General features: G+C 43.4%; 1 protein-coding gene across 3 annotated transcripts in view; it reads right to left on the bottom strand.

Annotated features, from left to right (window-relative positions):
* Positions 1-17,564, bottom strand: part of Me3 (malic enzyme 3) — a 201,432-nt gene that overhangs the window by 18,329 nt on the left and 165,539 nt on the right. For all 3 annotated transcript variants that reach the window (XM_006229666.4, XM_063266979.1, NM_001415972.1), the window contains exon 8: positions 9,043-9,152. In XM_006229666.4, coding sequence (XP_006229728.1) covers positions 9,043-9,152 — 110 coding nt within the window. The remainder of the gene's footprint in view (positions 1-9,042; positions 9,153-17,564) is intronic.

Here is a 17,564-nt window from a genome sequence, read left to right as displayed (position 1 = left end):
ATGAGAGTGGGGTGTTGAAATCTCCTACTATTATTGTGTGAGGTGCAATGTGTGCTTTGAGCTTTAGTAAGGTTTCTTGTATGTATGTAGGTGCCCTTGTATTTGGAGCACAGATATTTAGGATTGAGAGTTCATCTTGGTGGATTTTTCCTTTGATGAATATGAAGTGTCCTTCCTTATCTTTTTTAATGACTTTTGGTTGAAAATCAATTTTATTCGATATTAGAATGGCTACTCCAGCTTACTTCTTCAGAAGATTTGCTTGGAAAATTGTTTTCCAGCCTTTTACTCTAAGGTAGTATCTGTCTTTGTCTCTGAGGTGTGCTTCTTGTAGGCAGTAAAATGCTGGGTCCTCATTACATATCCAGTTTGTTAATCTGTGTCTTTTTATTGGGGCATTGAGTCCATTGACATTGAGAGATATTATGGAATAGTGATTGTTGCTTCCTCTTATAGTTGTATTTGGAGGTGAGATTATGTTTGTGTGCTTGTCTTCTCTTTGTTTTGTTGCAAGATGATTAGTTTCTTGCTTTTTCTAGGGTGTAGCTTGCCCCCTTGTGTTGGACTTTACCATTTATTATCCTTTGTAGGGCTGGATTTGGAGAAAGATATTGTGTAAATTTGGTTTTGTCATGGAATATCTTGTTTCTCCATCTATGTTATGAGAGTTTTGCAGGATACAGTAACCTGGGCTGGCATTTGTGTTCTCTTAGGGTCTGTATGACATCTGTCCAGGATCTTCTGGCTTTCATAGTCTCTGGCGAAAAGTCTGGTGTGATTCTGATAGGTCTGCCTTTATATGTTTCTTGACCTTTTTCCCTTACTGCTTTTAATATTCTTTCTTTATTTTGTGCATTTGGTGTTTTGACTATTATGTGATGGGAGGAGTTTCTTTTCTGGTCTAATGTATTTGGAGTTCTGTAGGCTTCTTGTATGTTTATGGGCATCTCTTTCTTTAGGTTAGGGTAGTTTTCTTCTATGATTTTGTTGAAGATATTTACTGGTCCTTTGAGCTGGGAGTCTTCACTCTCTTCTATACCTATTATCCTTAGGTTTGATCTTCTCACTGTGTCCTGGATTTCCTGTATGTTTTGGGCTAGGAGCTTTTTGCGTTTTACATTATCTTTGACAGTTGTGTCGATGTTTTCTATGGAATCTTCTGCCCCTGAGATTCTCTCTTCTATCTCTTGTATTCTGTTGGCAATGCTTGTATCTACAAGTCCTTGTCTCTTTCTTTGGTTTTCTATATCCAGGGTTGTCTTCCTTTGTGCTTTCTTTATTGTTTCTATTTCCATTTTCAATTCCTTCACCTGTTTGGTTGTATTTTCCTGTAATTCTTTCAGGAATTTTTGTGTTTCCTCTTTAAGGGATTCTACTTGTTTACTTGTGTTTTCCTGCATTTCAATAAGGGAGTTCTTTATGTCTTTCTCCTATCGATTAGTCTTATGGTGAACTTGGTCATGTGCTACTCTCTTATCAGCCCTACTTTTTAAATCTCCATTAAGAACTCCACAGAGTCAGTATTTCAGTGATCCCTCTATTGAGGTTTTTAGTTTTTTTCTAGGAAAATGAGACTCAAAGGAAATAAGAAGCAGTCATGAGATGCAGAATAGCATGGCTACCCAGGTTCTCCACTTGGATGTATAAAGAAGAGTGCAACAGTTCCCCAGAAGCTGTGAGTCTTCTCAGCAAGTCTCCAGACCCTCTGCCTCTTTCCACAGCCTTTGTCACCCCTGCAGAGTCCATGGAGGTTCTTTCTGCTCCTAGGCAAAGCTACCTTCTGCACTGCATTCTCACTGACCCATGAGATTTTTTTCTCCAATTCTCTCCTTGTTCTTCATCCTCAGAGTCTCCCTCTCTGAATTCCTCCCCACCAGTGCGTAAACACACTGTAAAACTTCTACTAAGAAAAAAAGAGCCTCGCTCTTGCAGTCCCAAGCCTGGTCTGTACTGCCTTTTATAGTCAAGCTCCTCAAGGGGCTGCATGTGATCACAGCCTCCATTTATTTTCTTCTCAGTGGACATAAGTGGTCAGCTCACCTCTTGTCGAAGTCACTGAGCATCTCCCCTTGTCAAGTTCACTGGTCAGTTCTCAGCTTCCTGTCCTTTAACCTCTCTGCAGTATTTGGCACTGCTACACATCACTCCTTGGGGGAACTCCTGAATTTTCCTTCAGGATATATACATCCAGTGCTGTCTCTTCAGCTGCTTTTCTTCATGGTCACCTTTCTGGATCCTACTCTTAAGGATTCACTGTGGGGTGGGGATAGGGAGGCACGGCAAACTCTCTTAATTCTACATCAGAACCCAAGAGAGAAAGCAGTAGTTCTTAGATTCCAAATTATAAAACAGGAACTTGGCAAATCAAGTTACTGTCTCCACCATTAACTTCCATTGTTGGGTGGGGTGGTGGTAGGTTAATTCTTGGACTGTGTGCCTGGAATTTTAAAACTGGAGAGGAGGAAAATTGCTTAGATGTTTGGAGGTAACCACCCTGAGAAGTCTGAGAGCCTAGGACTGTGGGAGAACATGGCTTGTGCCCACAAACGATGCGAACCGGTTGTTCCCATTCGTGATGAAAGATAAACAAACGTTCTTATTCAGTGGGAATGTTCCATGATTATACTTCCTGCAAACAGAATACTTGAGACAGCACATTTAGGAAACAGCACAAAAGGACAAGCTGAAAATTTTCCTTTTAATAGTCACATCTGACCAAGTCAAAGCAGTTGATCTGCTAAACAGATTTTAGGAGGAATTGGTGACAGTGTCAATAATTGGTAGAGAGTCAGGAAGAGGTGGGCTGGGTCAAGGTCTGGCTCAGGTGTCTGGGGAGCCCTGGGTCTCTGAGAATTAAGTGGCTTCTATGTCATGATCCACAGCAATCCCTTCCCAGAGCAGCCACCCACTGCCTTCGTGTATTCATTTGCATGCATTGAGGACTGAAGTGGGGCCATCAAAGGCACTGAATGCAGAAAGAGCCACAGACTAGGATTGCTCTCTAGGAGCTGCCAGCATCACTTCAGAAGAGTCAGATCCCTCTTTCCTGACACCCTGTAAGGTCTCTGAGACCACTTCAGCAGTGCTCTGTGTCATAAAGGAACATTTCTAGAGTCTCAGGGTACTCTAGAGCACAGCTTATGAAACCAGGAATTATAACCCCATGTAGAGTCATGTAATCGAAGTAGAGGTTGAGAAAAACATAGCAACTATCAAAAAAGCTTCTGAATGTGCAATAATCAAAAATTAGTCAAAGCCAGCAGGGCCACACAATTTGGAGCAAACAGCAGTCTCAAACCTGAGCCCGGGAAGCTCAGGCAGTCATAGATGGTGTTGCATGCTAGAATGGCACATAGAGTGCGAAGTTAACATGTTGCATGTTCAGAACCAAGGCTGCACAGTAACCCTACAATGCAAGACAGGCTGGCACTGCCAGATCACTTCAGAAAAGTGTAGAAAAGCATGGCGCCCAGGTCTCCCTCTTCATCAGGCTTTAGTAGCATTGTGCTCACACCTTCTCTTCATTTTCCTGAACACTCTACTTGGGTCTCAATACCCCTTCCTCCTCTCCATACTTGTGCACTCAGAATATTAGTATTAGGGGCTGGAGAGATGGCTCAGTGGTTAAGAGCACTGACTGCTCTTCCAGAGGTCCCGAGTTCAATTCCCAGCAACTGCATGGTGGCTCACAACCATCTGTAATAGAGATCGAATGCCTCTTCTGGTGTGTCTGAAGACAGCAACAGTGTACTCACATACATAAAATAAATAAATAAACCTTTTAAAGAATATTAGTACTGGGACCATGGACTAGAACTGCTGAGTGGCTATTCCTGTACACCTTACCCCACACCTACCCCAGAATTAGCACAACATGGGTAATTCTGAAGATAGCAGTGAAATGGCTTAGATTTCAACTATAGTAGTAAGTGCTAGCTTGAGAGGAACATACAGGCTGATCTGATACTTGCTGATCTTTAGTCATGGCTGCTAAATCGTTTCAGAGGAAGGGTAAAGAGTGCTTTTAGAACATATACCACTGGCTAGAATCACAGAGCAGAAAAGTGAGGATTCAGAGACAGACGCATCTCAGTCCGATGTCTGTTAACTATTCTGGCTTATACACTGAAACTTGAAAGCACCAAAGGGTACCAGGCTTAGAGGCATGCAGTTCTGTGGTCCCAAACAGTAGAAAGGCAGGGAGAGCAGAAAGATCACCTCAAGCTCAAGATAGACTGAGCTACACAGTGACACCCTATCTTGAAAACAAACAAAAAAGCCAAACAAATTGTGAAGAGGTGACCTGGCACACAAGCATTCTTCCAGGTCATGGGTCCTCGAAGACTTCAAAGGGCTAGAGGGTAAGGCCGGTCTGTGTCCTAGAGTTGATGTTTGTTGTTCCTCAGTCACACTATATGATTAGCTTACAGTGGAGGACAGTGCCCAAGGTCACTCAGTCAGCAGCATTCTGTACCTGACTTCTTTCGTGCAAGCTGTCCTTCCCAAGGTCAAAATTAGTCTGTCTGCAGCATGACCGTCCTCACTGCCTTTCCCCTTTCCTGTCTTTCTCTTCTCCCCCAGCAGCAGGGATGTTCCCAGCTGAAACAACAAAAGTCACCTGAGCCTCTGCTATTCCAAAATTCCTGAAGAGGCCACCAGTGGTGACTCAGAGTTGGCAGCCCTGTTCACCAAGAACCAGCCAGCCTGGCCTGGGCTGAGGGTTCTTGTGAGCCAGAGCTGGGGTGAGGACAAAGGAGACAAACAAAAGGAAGTCTTTTTTGTGCTGTGGCTCCAGACTTCAAGCCCATGGGTCCCATGGGGTCTGTGATTCAGACGATACAAACAAGGTGCTTGGCGTTCATGCACAGTAGAGCGCATTGGAAGCTCAGCCTGGGGGGCTCTTGAGGACTTGGGTTCTATCTTTTTCTGTTCCACTGACATAAAAGGCAGGACTTATGCTGAAAGCAGGCAGAATGGTTCTAGCTTAATTTCCATGGGGGCCACTTTGTTCCAGTCCTTTCAGTATATGGGTCACAGGCAGATTGAGACTATTCCCATGTTTTGCAGGGATGGATGATGCCTGTCTAAGCTTGTGGTTGTGTGGACAGAGGCAAAGAAGGCTACTGAGGCTCAGTATAGATCTCAAATCCTCAACTAACCCCACCAGGAGCTCAGTCCAGGACAGGAGTAGAATGAATGGACACATCCCTACCCTGAGAGGGTAGCCTTCAGCAGGACAGGACTGAGTTAGGGATTTTCTGCAGCTGAGGCTCTGTTTGCATCAGTGAAGGCAACATGTCTTCCCTTGAAGGAAGATGTGGGTAGATCTCCATGACAACCTCCTCACATTTTGATTAGTTATATCACCTACATACTGGGCTGTGATTCACTCAAGGCTGAGATGATCTTAGAGAGATTCCATCATTCTTTTTCTGACTACCAGTCTTCTCAGGAGTTCTAAATTCGTGATGTAGTCTTAATTTCTGAGAAAAAAATTAGGAAATTTCTATCTCATTTATGCATGTGTGTGTGTGTGTGTGTGTGTGTGTGTGTGTGTGTATGTGTGTGTGTGTGTGTACCAGAACAATGAATTTAAACAAATGAATTGATTTAATTAAAAACTTGTTCATTCCTATGCAATTATGCATATGTGTATAGGTGTCCAACATCTTAGTATGAGCACATGTGTGGTGAATTTGCATGATGATCAGAAAAGAGAGGCTGCAAGGCAGGGACCAGCATGGACTTTCTCCAGGGATAGGTAGGATGGCGAGCATGTTTGCACATGCAAACATGCATCTACTCTTACTACAATATGCCCATCATTGTGTTGAGAACTGGGGATCAAAAACAAGTAAGCCATGATTCCTGACTCCAAAAGCTGATCTTTTAGTGAGAGGCAGAGACTGGAACAGAAGTATCTAGAGTTCACTGGCTTGGATATGATGCACTTTAAAAAAGCTCACATGTTGAAATATTGGCCCTTGTTGGTAGATCCAATCATTGAGAGGTGATTGGATCCAGAGAGTCTTGATTCATCAACGAGCTTATTGATGGACTCAGAATTTTAGGGTGATGCTAGAAATGGTGAAAATTAGGAAGTAGGGCTTGATTGGAGAAAATGGTCGCCAGGGGAGTACATTTCCGGGATGTATCTGGTCCTGAGACCCTTTTGCTCTTTTCTCATTATTTCCTGTTGCCATTGGGCAACTAGCTCTGCCCCACCTTCTGCCATGATGCTCAGACTAACCAGAGGTGAGGAACAATGATTGATCATGGACTGAAACCTCTCAAGCAGTAAGCACAATAAATCTTGACTTCCTTAAGTTGTGTTCTCAGTTATTATAGTTATGTAGAACCAATTGATGTGAGGTGAACTCATAACCACCATACCACAGGAACTGGGTTAGAAAGGACCAATGTAAGAACAGACTGAGGAAAGCTCCTGCATAGGTACCCAAATCAGACCAAATCAGATCAATGGGCAGGCCACCCATTCAACTGAACCTTGAAGGATAAAGGAATTCCTCATGTCAAGGTGATAGGAAATAGTGGGACATAGTGACACTCAGCTGTACTTCCAGCACTTGAGAAGTAGAAGCAAGAGGAGTAGGAGTTTGAGAGCAGTCTTGGCTACAAGAGACTGTTTAAAAATCCAATCAACCAAACTGAAGGGATGAGTAGAAAACAGGGAAGAAGAGGTCCTTGCTCCCCAACCCATGTGTTTCAGCAAATGAGTGCAAAGTTTCTCACAAAGGGATGGCTAGCACAATGAGTCAGTTTTCCACCTTGGGGGAGCATTATGGCACCAGTCTGTGGGAGATAGAGGTAGGTGGGCAGCAGGGGTCTGTCTGCTGTGTTCCTCTGTGTTTATGAACAATGCACACACATGAGTCTGTCTGCCTGTACATCTGGAGTCTGTGCACCTGGTGTGCTGCCCATATGGACTTGTTTTCCACTTGGCAGCCCAGGGGACTCAGAAGACAGCTGTCCTGTTGCTGACTCATGTATGTGTAACATGACTAGTCAGCAGGTGCTTCCTCTAAGGCCACAGGCACAGGTTGCCTGCGAGTGGCAGGCACTGAGAGAATGCTCTTCCTCCTCCAGCCAGTCGTTTTGGACTGTATTGCTGCAGCTGCAGGGTACCTGGCTTGTTGGGATGAGGCTGGCATTGCCCACCAATGCCTCTTGCAGGTGCAGGCCTCAGGGAGGTTGGGGGTGGGGTGGGTGGAGAGACAGTAAGAGAAGCTGAGCTTTCTCTTCAGCATCTCTACTTCTCTGGGTATCCACTTTCTAGATCCTGAAATCCTATGTTTTAATTCAATTCTCTAGCAGTAGGCTATAACTATGTTATATCATCCCTTGAAAACTCACAATATATTCCCTCTAAAATAATTTACCATATTTCTGCTACCCTTTAGCATGGACCACAAAGAAAAGAGGGATGTGGCTTTGTAATTTTATATCTGGAGCAGTATGGCAAGTGGTTATGAATGTGGAATTTAGAATCCAGACACCTGAGATAAATTTTCAATTGGACACTTTCTGGCTCAGTAAGTTACTTATTTTCCTTGTGCCTCAGTTTCTTCATTTATAAGACACAGATACTAAGATCTCATAGATTAAATATGTATAGTTCTCAGGAACAGTGCCTAGTATGTCACAAACATTCAGCGATAAACCTGAAAGTGAGTTTATATTCTCTCTAGTCTACCCCTAACTGACTCCATGAAGATTTGGCCATCATTTTGGGTGTGAGCAGTGGTCTGTAGAATGTAGTTGACTTTTATTCAAGATCGAGACCATTCCACACCAACTCATCCTTTTCGTCTGACGTGGACCTTTGCTTCAGTGGACTTGGCTCACCAAACTTCACTTGCTAAGTAGCAAGATATGCGGATCCATCAAGGTTTCTCTTGGGCCTAACAGACCTCCAGGAACAATTGCCAGCACCTCTCACTGAGAACTCCCGGGTCAGATAGGAGCACTGCTGAGAAGCCTCTGCTCTACTCCAGCTTCAGATATGGGCACCTCCAAAGCAACATGTGACTTCCTTTGGTGTTTTAAAGCTCTAGGACAGTTGAGCAAGTGACAAGGAGGAAAACAATGTTCTACATGGACTTTTGAAATGCTCCGAGTCTCTGGTTATCAGCACACAGTGGCTAAGCTTAGGTAAGGGCTCAGGGATGCACCTTGTGTTTGGAAAGTTGAAGAGCAAGATATTATGGCTATGGAAAGCCACTTTGATGACCATTGATGTTTTGATCTGATAAGTCACAATGTAATATTTTCTGTGTAGATTCTCTCTCTCTCTCTCTCTCCCTCCCTCCCTCCCTCCCTCTCTCTCTCTCCCTCCCCCCCCCTCTCTCTCTCTCTCTCTCTCTCTCTCTCTGGTATAAGCACATGGTGCCAGTATGCTTACAAATGAGAGGAGGACACTGGATCTCTGTATCTTATTTCATTGAGATGGGGCCTCTTACTGAAACTAGAGCTAGTTTGGAGGCCAGAAGACCCGAGTGATCCTCTCGTATCAGCCCCATTGGGGTTGGTTACAGGCATGTGCATAGGTTTGTGTGGAATTCAATGCAAGTCTTCACGGTTAGAAGTAAGTGCTTTTTATCCACTGAGGCTTCCAGCCTCCCAGCCCTGGCCCTGCTTTTCTGATGGACTCATTTCCATCTTAGAACAGATAAAAAAATTAGAGTCAGAGATTTCCAAGTTCAGGTAGCTAATAACTAACAATGGTGCATAGAACTTCTTACAGATATTAAATCATACAGTTCTTACCTCCCTCTTAAGTAGTAATGATTTCCACTTGGTACTTAAGCACATCAAAGCTTAGCAAACTTTGAGATATGTTCAAGGTCACACAGCTAAGAGTCAGCCAAGGAGAAATTGCCTCCAAGTCTAATATTGTTTCTTTTAACAGTGTCTGGCAGCACACCAGCTATGAGATAACATTTTCCTGCTTTTGGCATTTGGGTGAGTCTTGTGGAAAAGCGTTATTACCAAGTGACTTTTTTTTTTTAGGTGAAAACATACCTTGGATGTCATCATTGAACATGCAGTATTTGTTGCGGTATTTGTTGAGTAGACGGAAGGCATTGGCATTGGCAAAGTCTTCAAACTGGATGAGGCAATTTATTCCGAACCTGTAGAGCAGGGAAAGGAGGAAAGAATGTATGATTATTAACTCCTGGAGTGGATCCTGCCTGAACTGGATACAGGGCAAGTTCAGGACAAGAGGTAAGGACAGCCTGTGTACTTCCTTTTATTTTTGTCACCTGGCTCGATCAGCAGCTCCTAGAAGTAGATCTTTGTCTAATCCATTAGGTAAGTAAATGGGAGAGTGTAGGGACCAAGGGCTTTACATCCAATCAAGTCAATCTCAAAGTATCTAATGTGGACTATGGGCTCCCCATGAACCACCATTCTGATAGTAGGAGTAACAGCAAGGCTGAGATGGGACCCGCCTTCTCTGCAACTTGTGGTGATCCAAGATCCAAGCAGAAAGCTCACTCCCAATGCAGCAGTGAGCAGAACCACTCTGGGTCTGGGAGCTTCTGAAGCCTACCGTGGCCCTCTCTAGACATTGAGGTTTGGAGTCATTACACTACACTCATTCATGTGTTATTCTCCAACAAGACATAAACAAGGCCGAGAAAGGCTACCCCACCAAGCCACTGCTATCTTGGTGAAGATGTTTCCCAAACACCATGAATAGAACAGTTAGTAAACTCATTAAAAACACATCCATCTCACAGAAGACTTTACTCAGGACTGTGGGGGTGAGGCTCAGGAATTTGTATTTTCATCAAGCACCCCAGATGGTTGTGATTCTAAAACACTGCGAGTCTAGACAACTAAGAAACACAGCCTTGGTAGGTGAAGGCCAAATCCATTAAACTGCTTGACATGATTAATTGGGAATCTATGCCTGTTAGATTTCATGGTCTTGAAAAAATAATATTGGGTTTATTAGTGTTTCTGCTTAAATTTTTTTCCTCTGGGGCAGCCGAGAGAGAAGTTGCTTGCTCATTTGTAGGAAGACTCCTCAGCCTAAGAGCTTCGCATATAGGTTTAATCTCTTGCTGCCCTTTGACTCTAGTGTTTGGTAGCTGTGTCTCCTAGACCCTCTTTGAGCAGTCATGGTATGAATAATTTATTCATTAGTACATGAATAAACATGTATTGATATCCCATTACTCTGCTCCCTGTCCTGTCTTGGTTAAAATTTAGCTGTCCCCTGGGGCCACTACTTTCCCAACAGACCTACAAGGCTGTGTTCTCTCTCACACTTAGGATTCTACTACAACATGGGATTAATATCCCATGAGTTAATTTGTGATTTCAGGACCAGGTAATGTTTACTTAGAAAAAATAGTCCTGATTGATACACACTAGACCAGGAGTGCTGGGTTTATGATAGGGAGAAAGATACACACTAGACCAGGAGTGCTGGGTTTATGATAGGGAGAAAGGGCCTGCTCTTGCCACAGTGGTGTGGACCACAAACATGAGGCCTACTTGTGACAAGCTGTGGAGAGATTTATTACTTTCTCTCTAGAAGGGGTGTGTGGGACCTATTTGGTGGTGACTTTCTGATGAGGTCACTGGCTATGAGAGAGTGAATAGCACTGATATGACCCAAAAAACACTGTTTTGACCTCCTTTTTTGAGCATGGCTTCTTCTTCTGTTGGGTATAAATGTCAGTGACTGGTTAACTTGTGCACCTGCCTCATGTTTTCCAGAGTCTTAGTCAGAGGTTCTGGTGGGGGCACTCGATGGCTTCATGTTACAGAGTTGGAGCAGAGTGCAGTCACTGTGGCATCGCATCTCGGTGTGAAACAGTGCCAGGCTTGAGTCAGGCACTTGTGGGCCTGACCTACATCTTCACATACAACTGAGTGACCTGCACATATTACTTCACCTTCTGTCCTGCCGGAGCTTCCCATTTTTTTCAACAGGCACAATGCTATCTCCCTTGTCAACTTCTGTTGGGTCTTGTAAAGACTTTTAAATGAGGAAGGTGATTTTCTTTTCCAGTGTAACAGAGGCATAACTGATAAATGAAAAAAGATCTCTGTACTAAAACATACAACATTTATGATTTAAAATTTGTGTATATTGTGAAATAATTGCCACGACTAGGCTAGCTGACACAGCTACTGCCATACATGGTAATTATTGTGTGTGGTCTAAAAACTTGAGTTCTAGTCTCAGAGCAAATTTCCATTATACAATAATATAGCACTATTAGCTTTAGCCAGAAGGTGATTTTTAGATTGCAAGGTGCTAAGCACAAGTGTCATTCTAGCCACAATTCTTATTTACACTCATTGAGTAATTATTGCCGAGGCGGTTAGGGGGCTCTCCGTGACTCTGAACTCAAGCTTCTTTTCCTTGTTTATGACATTTTGCAAGAGGACTAGTCACAAATGTGTTTAAATGGAGTTGTGTAAAATCCCAAGTATGAGAGAGAACATAGCCTTGTAAGGCTGGAGGGAAAGTAGTGGCCCCAGGGGACAGCTAAATTTTAACCAAGGCAGGACTGGGGGCAGAGTAATAGATTGGAGGAGAATTTTTAAATCACAGATCTAGCTCTAGAGGACTCCAGAAATGGGAAGAAGAGTGGGCTGTAAGGAATTGGGTTGGATGATGAGAAGCACACAGCACTGGCCTTGGGCTTCAGTATGACTTTCAGACGACTTAATGGTTTCTCCATTGTAGCTCAATGGGATGGCAGTAGGGAGGGTTATGACACGTTTCTCTTTGGGCTCCCTTGTATCATTAGGTATGATTATCAACATTCCATGTTGCTATCTCCGTGTATAAAATTAAATACAGATTGCCATATTTTTCTAGTCTTTAGAAAAATAATTTCTCTCAATAATGCAGTCCATGTGTGGTGGTTTAAATAAAAATGACTCCCATAGGCCCATAGAGAGTGATACTATTAGGAGGTATGGCCTCCTACTTATTGGAGTAGGTGTGGTAAGTATCATTGCGGAGGTGGGCTTTGAGGTCTTATGTGTTCAAGCACTGTCCAGTGTGGAATATACTCTCCTTCTGCTGCCTGTGGATCAAGATGTAGGACTTTCAGCTCCATCTCCAGAACTATGTCTGCCTGTATACCACTGTCTTTTGCTATGATAATGGACTAAACCTCTGAAATTATAAACCAGCCCCCATTAACTTTTTTCCTTTAGAAGAGTTGCCATGGTCATTGTGTCTCTTCACAGCAATAGAAACCCTAACTAAGACAACATGGTTTACTATTCTGTTGATGAGCAGTACTATGTATTACCCAATACACTGTAGTGTTTGGTAATAGGTTAGCCCTTCATATCTGTAGATTCTGCATTCGTGGATTCAGCAATCCTACACTGAAGATGTTAAAAAAAGATCCAATGTATACAGATCCATTTCTTGTATTATTAAACAGTGTAAAGTAACAATTACTAGCGTAGCATTTACAACATATAAGGTATCGTTAGAAATAATACAAATAGAATTATATAGGACAGAGTATATGTAGATTATATTACATAGGGGATCTGACCACTCACAGTTTTGATTTCCATAGGAGTTTCAGAACAAATCACCCTTGGATATGGAGAAAACAATCGCAGTATGAACAGAAATAATAAATAAAAGCACCCACTCATAAATATAATGTCACGCCTGTCAAGCCAAATGTACTGTGAATTTTTTTTGTTCAGGTCATGAATTGCAAGTATTTGGACTGGGAGTAGGGAACAGAATGTCTTGACATTTTACTATACATAAGACTTTCAGTGTTGTTTCACAACTAGCCTGGGGCTAAACTTCTGAAAACTTTAGACAACACAAGAAATGTGTGTGGATCTTTCCATCACATACTAACATATACTCCTGCACACCCGGACCTTGAAGCAACACGGTCACCCATTTGGTAAAGTAAAAAGAAGGCAAAAATTATAACTATCTTTATTTAGTGTGTTACTGTTCCATGTTTCATTGTGTTCATTAAAGTTTACATAAGAAGTCCCCCTTGGTCCCATGGAATATAGAACAGAACTCCAGCTATTCAGGTCAATTTAATTCCAACTTGGAATTGAAAAACAAAACAAAACAAAACAAAACAAAACCCAAGCCACACGGATCCAAGAGTCTCACAGTGCCTAGCATGTCAGAACCTTCTTAAACCTGCTCTTCTTGGGATGTGCATCCCCAAGAAGATGTGGGATGTTCCCTGGTTCAGGAACAGCCTCTGTTTTGGGGTTTATACACTGTACTCTTCCAGCCTTTGACTAAAGCTTCTCCTTCTACTTCTGTCCTTGATCTCTTCTACTTTTGTTTGTATCTATTCCTTCTCTCCATTGTGACCTGGGAGACTGGAGCTGTATTACCCTAACCCCCAAGCCTCTCCTGCATGGCCTCTGTCAAACCAACCCAGAGCAAATCAGGAACCATCCACCTGTCCACCCATCCAGTTTTCTTCTATCTATCCAAATTTATCCAAAAATCTATGATGAGCCAATGCTGTCATTCAGTGTTTTATAGAGGAGTAGATATTTGAAAGAATTGGTGGGATATTAATGCTGTGACTTTACCTCCTAATTTGCTAAACAAGGTACTACCCGATGAAGAAGAAAACCAGTAACTCAACATGAAAATCTCAATGGATCAAGTGAAAAACATGGCTCTCATTTCATCCATGTAGGGTGAAAACCCGGCTTTTATGGAAACATGGATTCAAATGTTAACTCTCTATTAAATACTTAAAACACCCCAAGAACAATGGGAGACAAATAGCTGGCCTTTGTGGGTTACCAGCAGCCGGGCAGCACACCAAGCTTTGAATCACCTTCTCGGTCTTCACACTACCTTACCACACACACACTGCTTCCAGAGAGGGAATCCTGAGTGGCTCTAACTGTCCTTTAGCTTTATGTCAAAAGTAACCAGGTTTAGAAAAGAGGAAACACAATAGGTAGTGGGGTTTGACCTCTTTCTCAGCTGGGATGATACACAACGCAGAAAACATGAACCAGGGAGCCAGAAGAACTGTTCTCTTCCATGGCCTCTGAAAACCCTGGAGTCTTGCCCGAGTCTCTCTTTCTCCGGCTCACAGTTCCCTATCTGAGGCCATCGGAAGTGGGGCTTAATGCTTGGGATTGGACTTGACATACGTGTACCTCCCTCAGAGATTCCTTTAAGACTAAGGCGTTGTGGGGGAGGCAGGGAACAGTGTCCTTCAGGGGTTGTAGGAAGAGTTGCGCATGGCAAGGAAATCTGGAGAATCAGACCTAGGGTCCTGTCTGTACTTACACAGGCAGACCAGCAGGTGGACACAATTCAGGAGCAGTCCCAGGATGCCCCAGTCTCCTCCCCTCTGGGCCCTTACCTTTAAGCCAGTTTTAGCTCAGCCGGTGTATTGCTATCCTTTTGTCTAACCTTGCCAGAAGACACTCCGACCTGAGTGGTCCCTGCTTATCTGCCCCCATTTTCATTTTTGACCCTTCACCCTGTAGCTCTGGCAACAGAAATTCTGCCATGGAGAAAGAGGCCTCCCAAGCCTTCCCATACTCTGTGGTGCAGCTGGGAAGCAGCCTTTGAAGGGTCTGGAAGCCGCTCCATTCCAAGGCTAGGGCTCACTTACAGGCACAGGATGATGTGTGGATGTCTGATTTCTCTAACAGGTTGTACATGGTGACCAGTGTTTGTGTGACAGGTTAAGGAGACCTAGGCTAAGTCCAACAGAGCTTGTCACCTACTACTTGGGGCCAAGCCTCTTTGGGATGAGGGGATCTGCGGGGCTTTCACCGCACGGAGGTGCAGAGAGGAGTGCTGACGAGAGCAGAACATTCCAGAGGCTGCAGACTATTTCTGCTCCAGAGATCAGGGCCTGCCATTCTCTCAAGCACCTGGTCTGACCCTTTCAGGCTTGAATAAATATGAGGGAGGCAGAAGGAACAGGTGAGCCTGCTAGGCCTGCATCTGAATCCAATGATTAAACCCAAGACTCTTATTCCCAAGTGAGCCTGCTCTGTTTTCCCTGTGAAAACCACGTGCAGACCTCCCTTGGCCTAGTGCCGGTGAATTTATCAGTCATCGCCCATAGAAAATTATTTCTTTTCTTTTTTTTTTTCCACCCAGAAACTAGAATTGGCAGAATCGTGAAACTCCAGGTCTTAAAAAAAAGATTTTTTTTTACACATTCCATTAAACCCCATGCCCTTGAAATGCTCTCAGATAAATTTCCCTAGTAAAATAAGTTTGGATACCTCTTTATATTACACATACCAGATGCAGTGTATATTAAAGGCTTTGAAAAGTTATGCATGAAGAAAAAGGTTTAATCCAGCAGTTTCTAAACTTATTGACCATAGGTTTTACCTTGACACGTCCCCCTCCTCAGGCCTGGTGCACAGGGCTCTTTGAGAGACCTGATTCCTACACAAAGACTTTGTGCACTTGGGGCTGGGGATTGAGGGTAAAGGCATCTCTCTGTGGAACCATTGCATTGCTCTTGCTGGCCAGGACAGTACAATAACTGTGCTAACCTTACGTTGGCTCCTTGACCCCCATTCTCCACATCTTTCTGAACAAAGCCCCGTGTAGGTCCATTAGTTCCATACAACATGAATAACTAAAATATAAGATTTCATGAGTTCGGAGGTATGGAAGGAAACAGAGGTGGTAGGGAGGAGAGGAAGTGATTTAGGTGTGCTCATGAAGTTCTCAAAAATAAATTAAAATAAAAAAATTCCTCATATTGGGTAATGGTGGTGCATGTCTTTTTTTTTTTTTTCCTTTCTCCATCTTTATTAACTTGAGTATTTCTTATTTACATTTCGATTGTTATTCCCTTTCCTGGTTTCTGGGCCAACATCCCCCTAACCCCTCCCCCTCCCCTTCTAAATGGGTGTTCCCCTCCCCATCCTCCTCCCATTTCTGCCCTCCACCCCCAACAATCACGTTCACTGGGAGTTCAGTCTTGGCAGGACCAAGGGCTTCCCCTTCCACTGGTGCTCTTACTAGGCTATTCATTGCTACCTATACGGTTGGAGCCCAGGGTCTTTAATCTTAGCACTTGGGAGGCAGAGGCAGGTGAATCTCTGAATTCAAGATCAGCCTGGTCTATAAAGTGAGGTCCAGGATGACCAGGCCTACACAGAGAAACCCCATCTTGAAAACCAAGCCAAGCCAAGTCAAGCCAAGCCAAACCAAATCAAACCAAACCAAACCAAGTCAAGCCAAACCAAACTAAACCAAACAAAACTTCCCTCTAAAGAGACTTTCTCTGCCTTTGGGAGTCAGGTTCATGTCACAGGGGTGCTCATTTGTCCCTAGCCTAAGTGCTCAGAAGCCATCATATCTCTAGACACTGAGCATGTGTTGTTGTTTCCAATCTAATGTGAACCTTTGTACATGGCTTTGCTTCAGCGAATGGTTCTCTCTGTCTAGGTTTCTTTATGCCTAGACATTCTATTACTCCTATTGAAATGGTAGGGCCTGCCTACACCATTTCCATTCAGGAGACTTCCCTAACCTGTCTTTTAGGATGTTGTGAATTCTGTAGGGACCTGTATATAGGCTTGGGACAACTCAAGACCAAGCTCTCAGCACAAAGAATATTTATTTGCCTCAGAAAGACAGGGAATAGGAGACAAAGACAGGAGATAGAGGATGAAAGTTAAGGGGAAAGGAGCAAGGGAGTGGGAAGAGAGGCATTTTTTGGGGGTAGAGTGGATGACAAAGGACTGCCTCAGAATAGAGAGAGACAGACATAGCCCATAGACAAATGCAGTTTATAAAGGTAAAGGGGAAACCTCGTGTTACGATGAGGTGTTTCATTTTAATTGGCCATGTTTGCTAGATGAGCCAAAAAGGGCTTCTGAGTGCAGAACTTCAATGCTTTGATAACTGGACCTTGGTAATCTTCCTCAGGAGGAAGTAGCTGAATAAAGGATAGACCTTGGTGGCTAGCTTTAGGAATGTAATCTAAGGCAGAGGGAATGGGGAAAGGGCAGGGCCTGCCAGTGCCACGTTTGCCATGCTGGGCTGGCTAGAGCCCCTTCACATTCTTTTCTCCTAAGGATTACATGTGATTACATGTTATACTAATTCTATCTATAGTAACATGGGCCACATTTTACCAAAAGCGATCTACAGATTCAATGCAATCCCCATCAAAATACCAATCACAGAACAATTTGCAAATTCATCTGGAATAACAAAAAACCCAGGATAGCTAAAACTATCCTCAACAATAAAAGGACTTCTGGGGGAATCACTATCCCTGAACTCAAGCAGTATTACAAAGCAATAGTGATAAAAATTGCATGGTATTGGTACATAGACAGACAGATAGACCAGTGAAATAGAATTGAAGACCCAGAAATGAACCCACACACCTATGGTCACTTGATTTTTGACAAAGGAGCCAAAACCATTCAATGGAAAAAAGAGCATTTTCAGAAAATGGTGCTGGTTCAACTGGAGGTCGGCATGTAGAAGAATGCAGATCGATCCATGCTTATCACCCTGTACAAAGCTTAAGTCCAAGTGGATCAAG

Source organism: Rattus norvegicus, chromosome 1 (assembly GCF_036323735.1).
Source record: "Rattus norvegicus strain BN/NHsdMcwi chromosome 1, GRCr8, whole genome shotgun sequence".
Lineage (NCBI taxonomy): Eukaryota > Metazoa > Chordata > Mammalia > Rodentia > Muridae > Rattus > Rattus norvegicus.
This window is presented reverse-complemented; position numbering and strand designations above follow the sequence as displayed.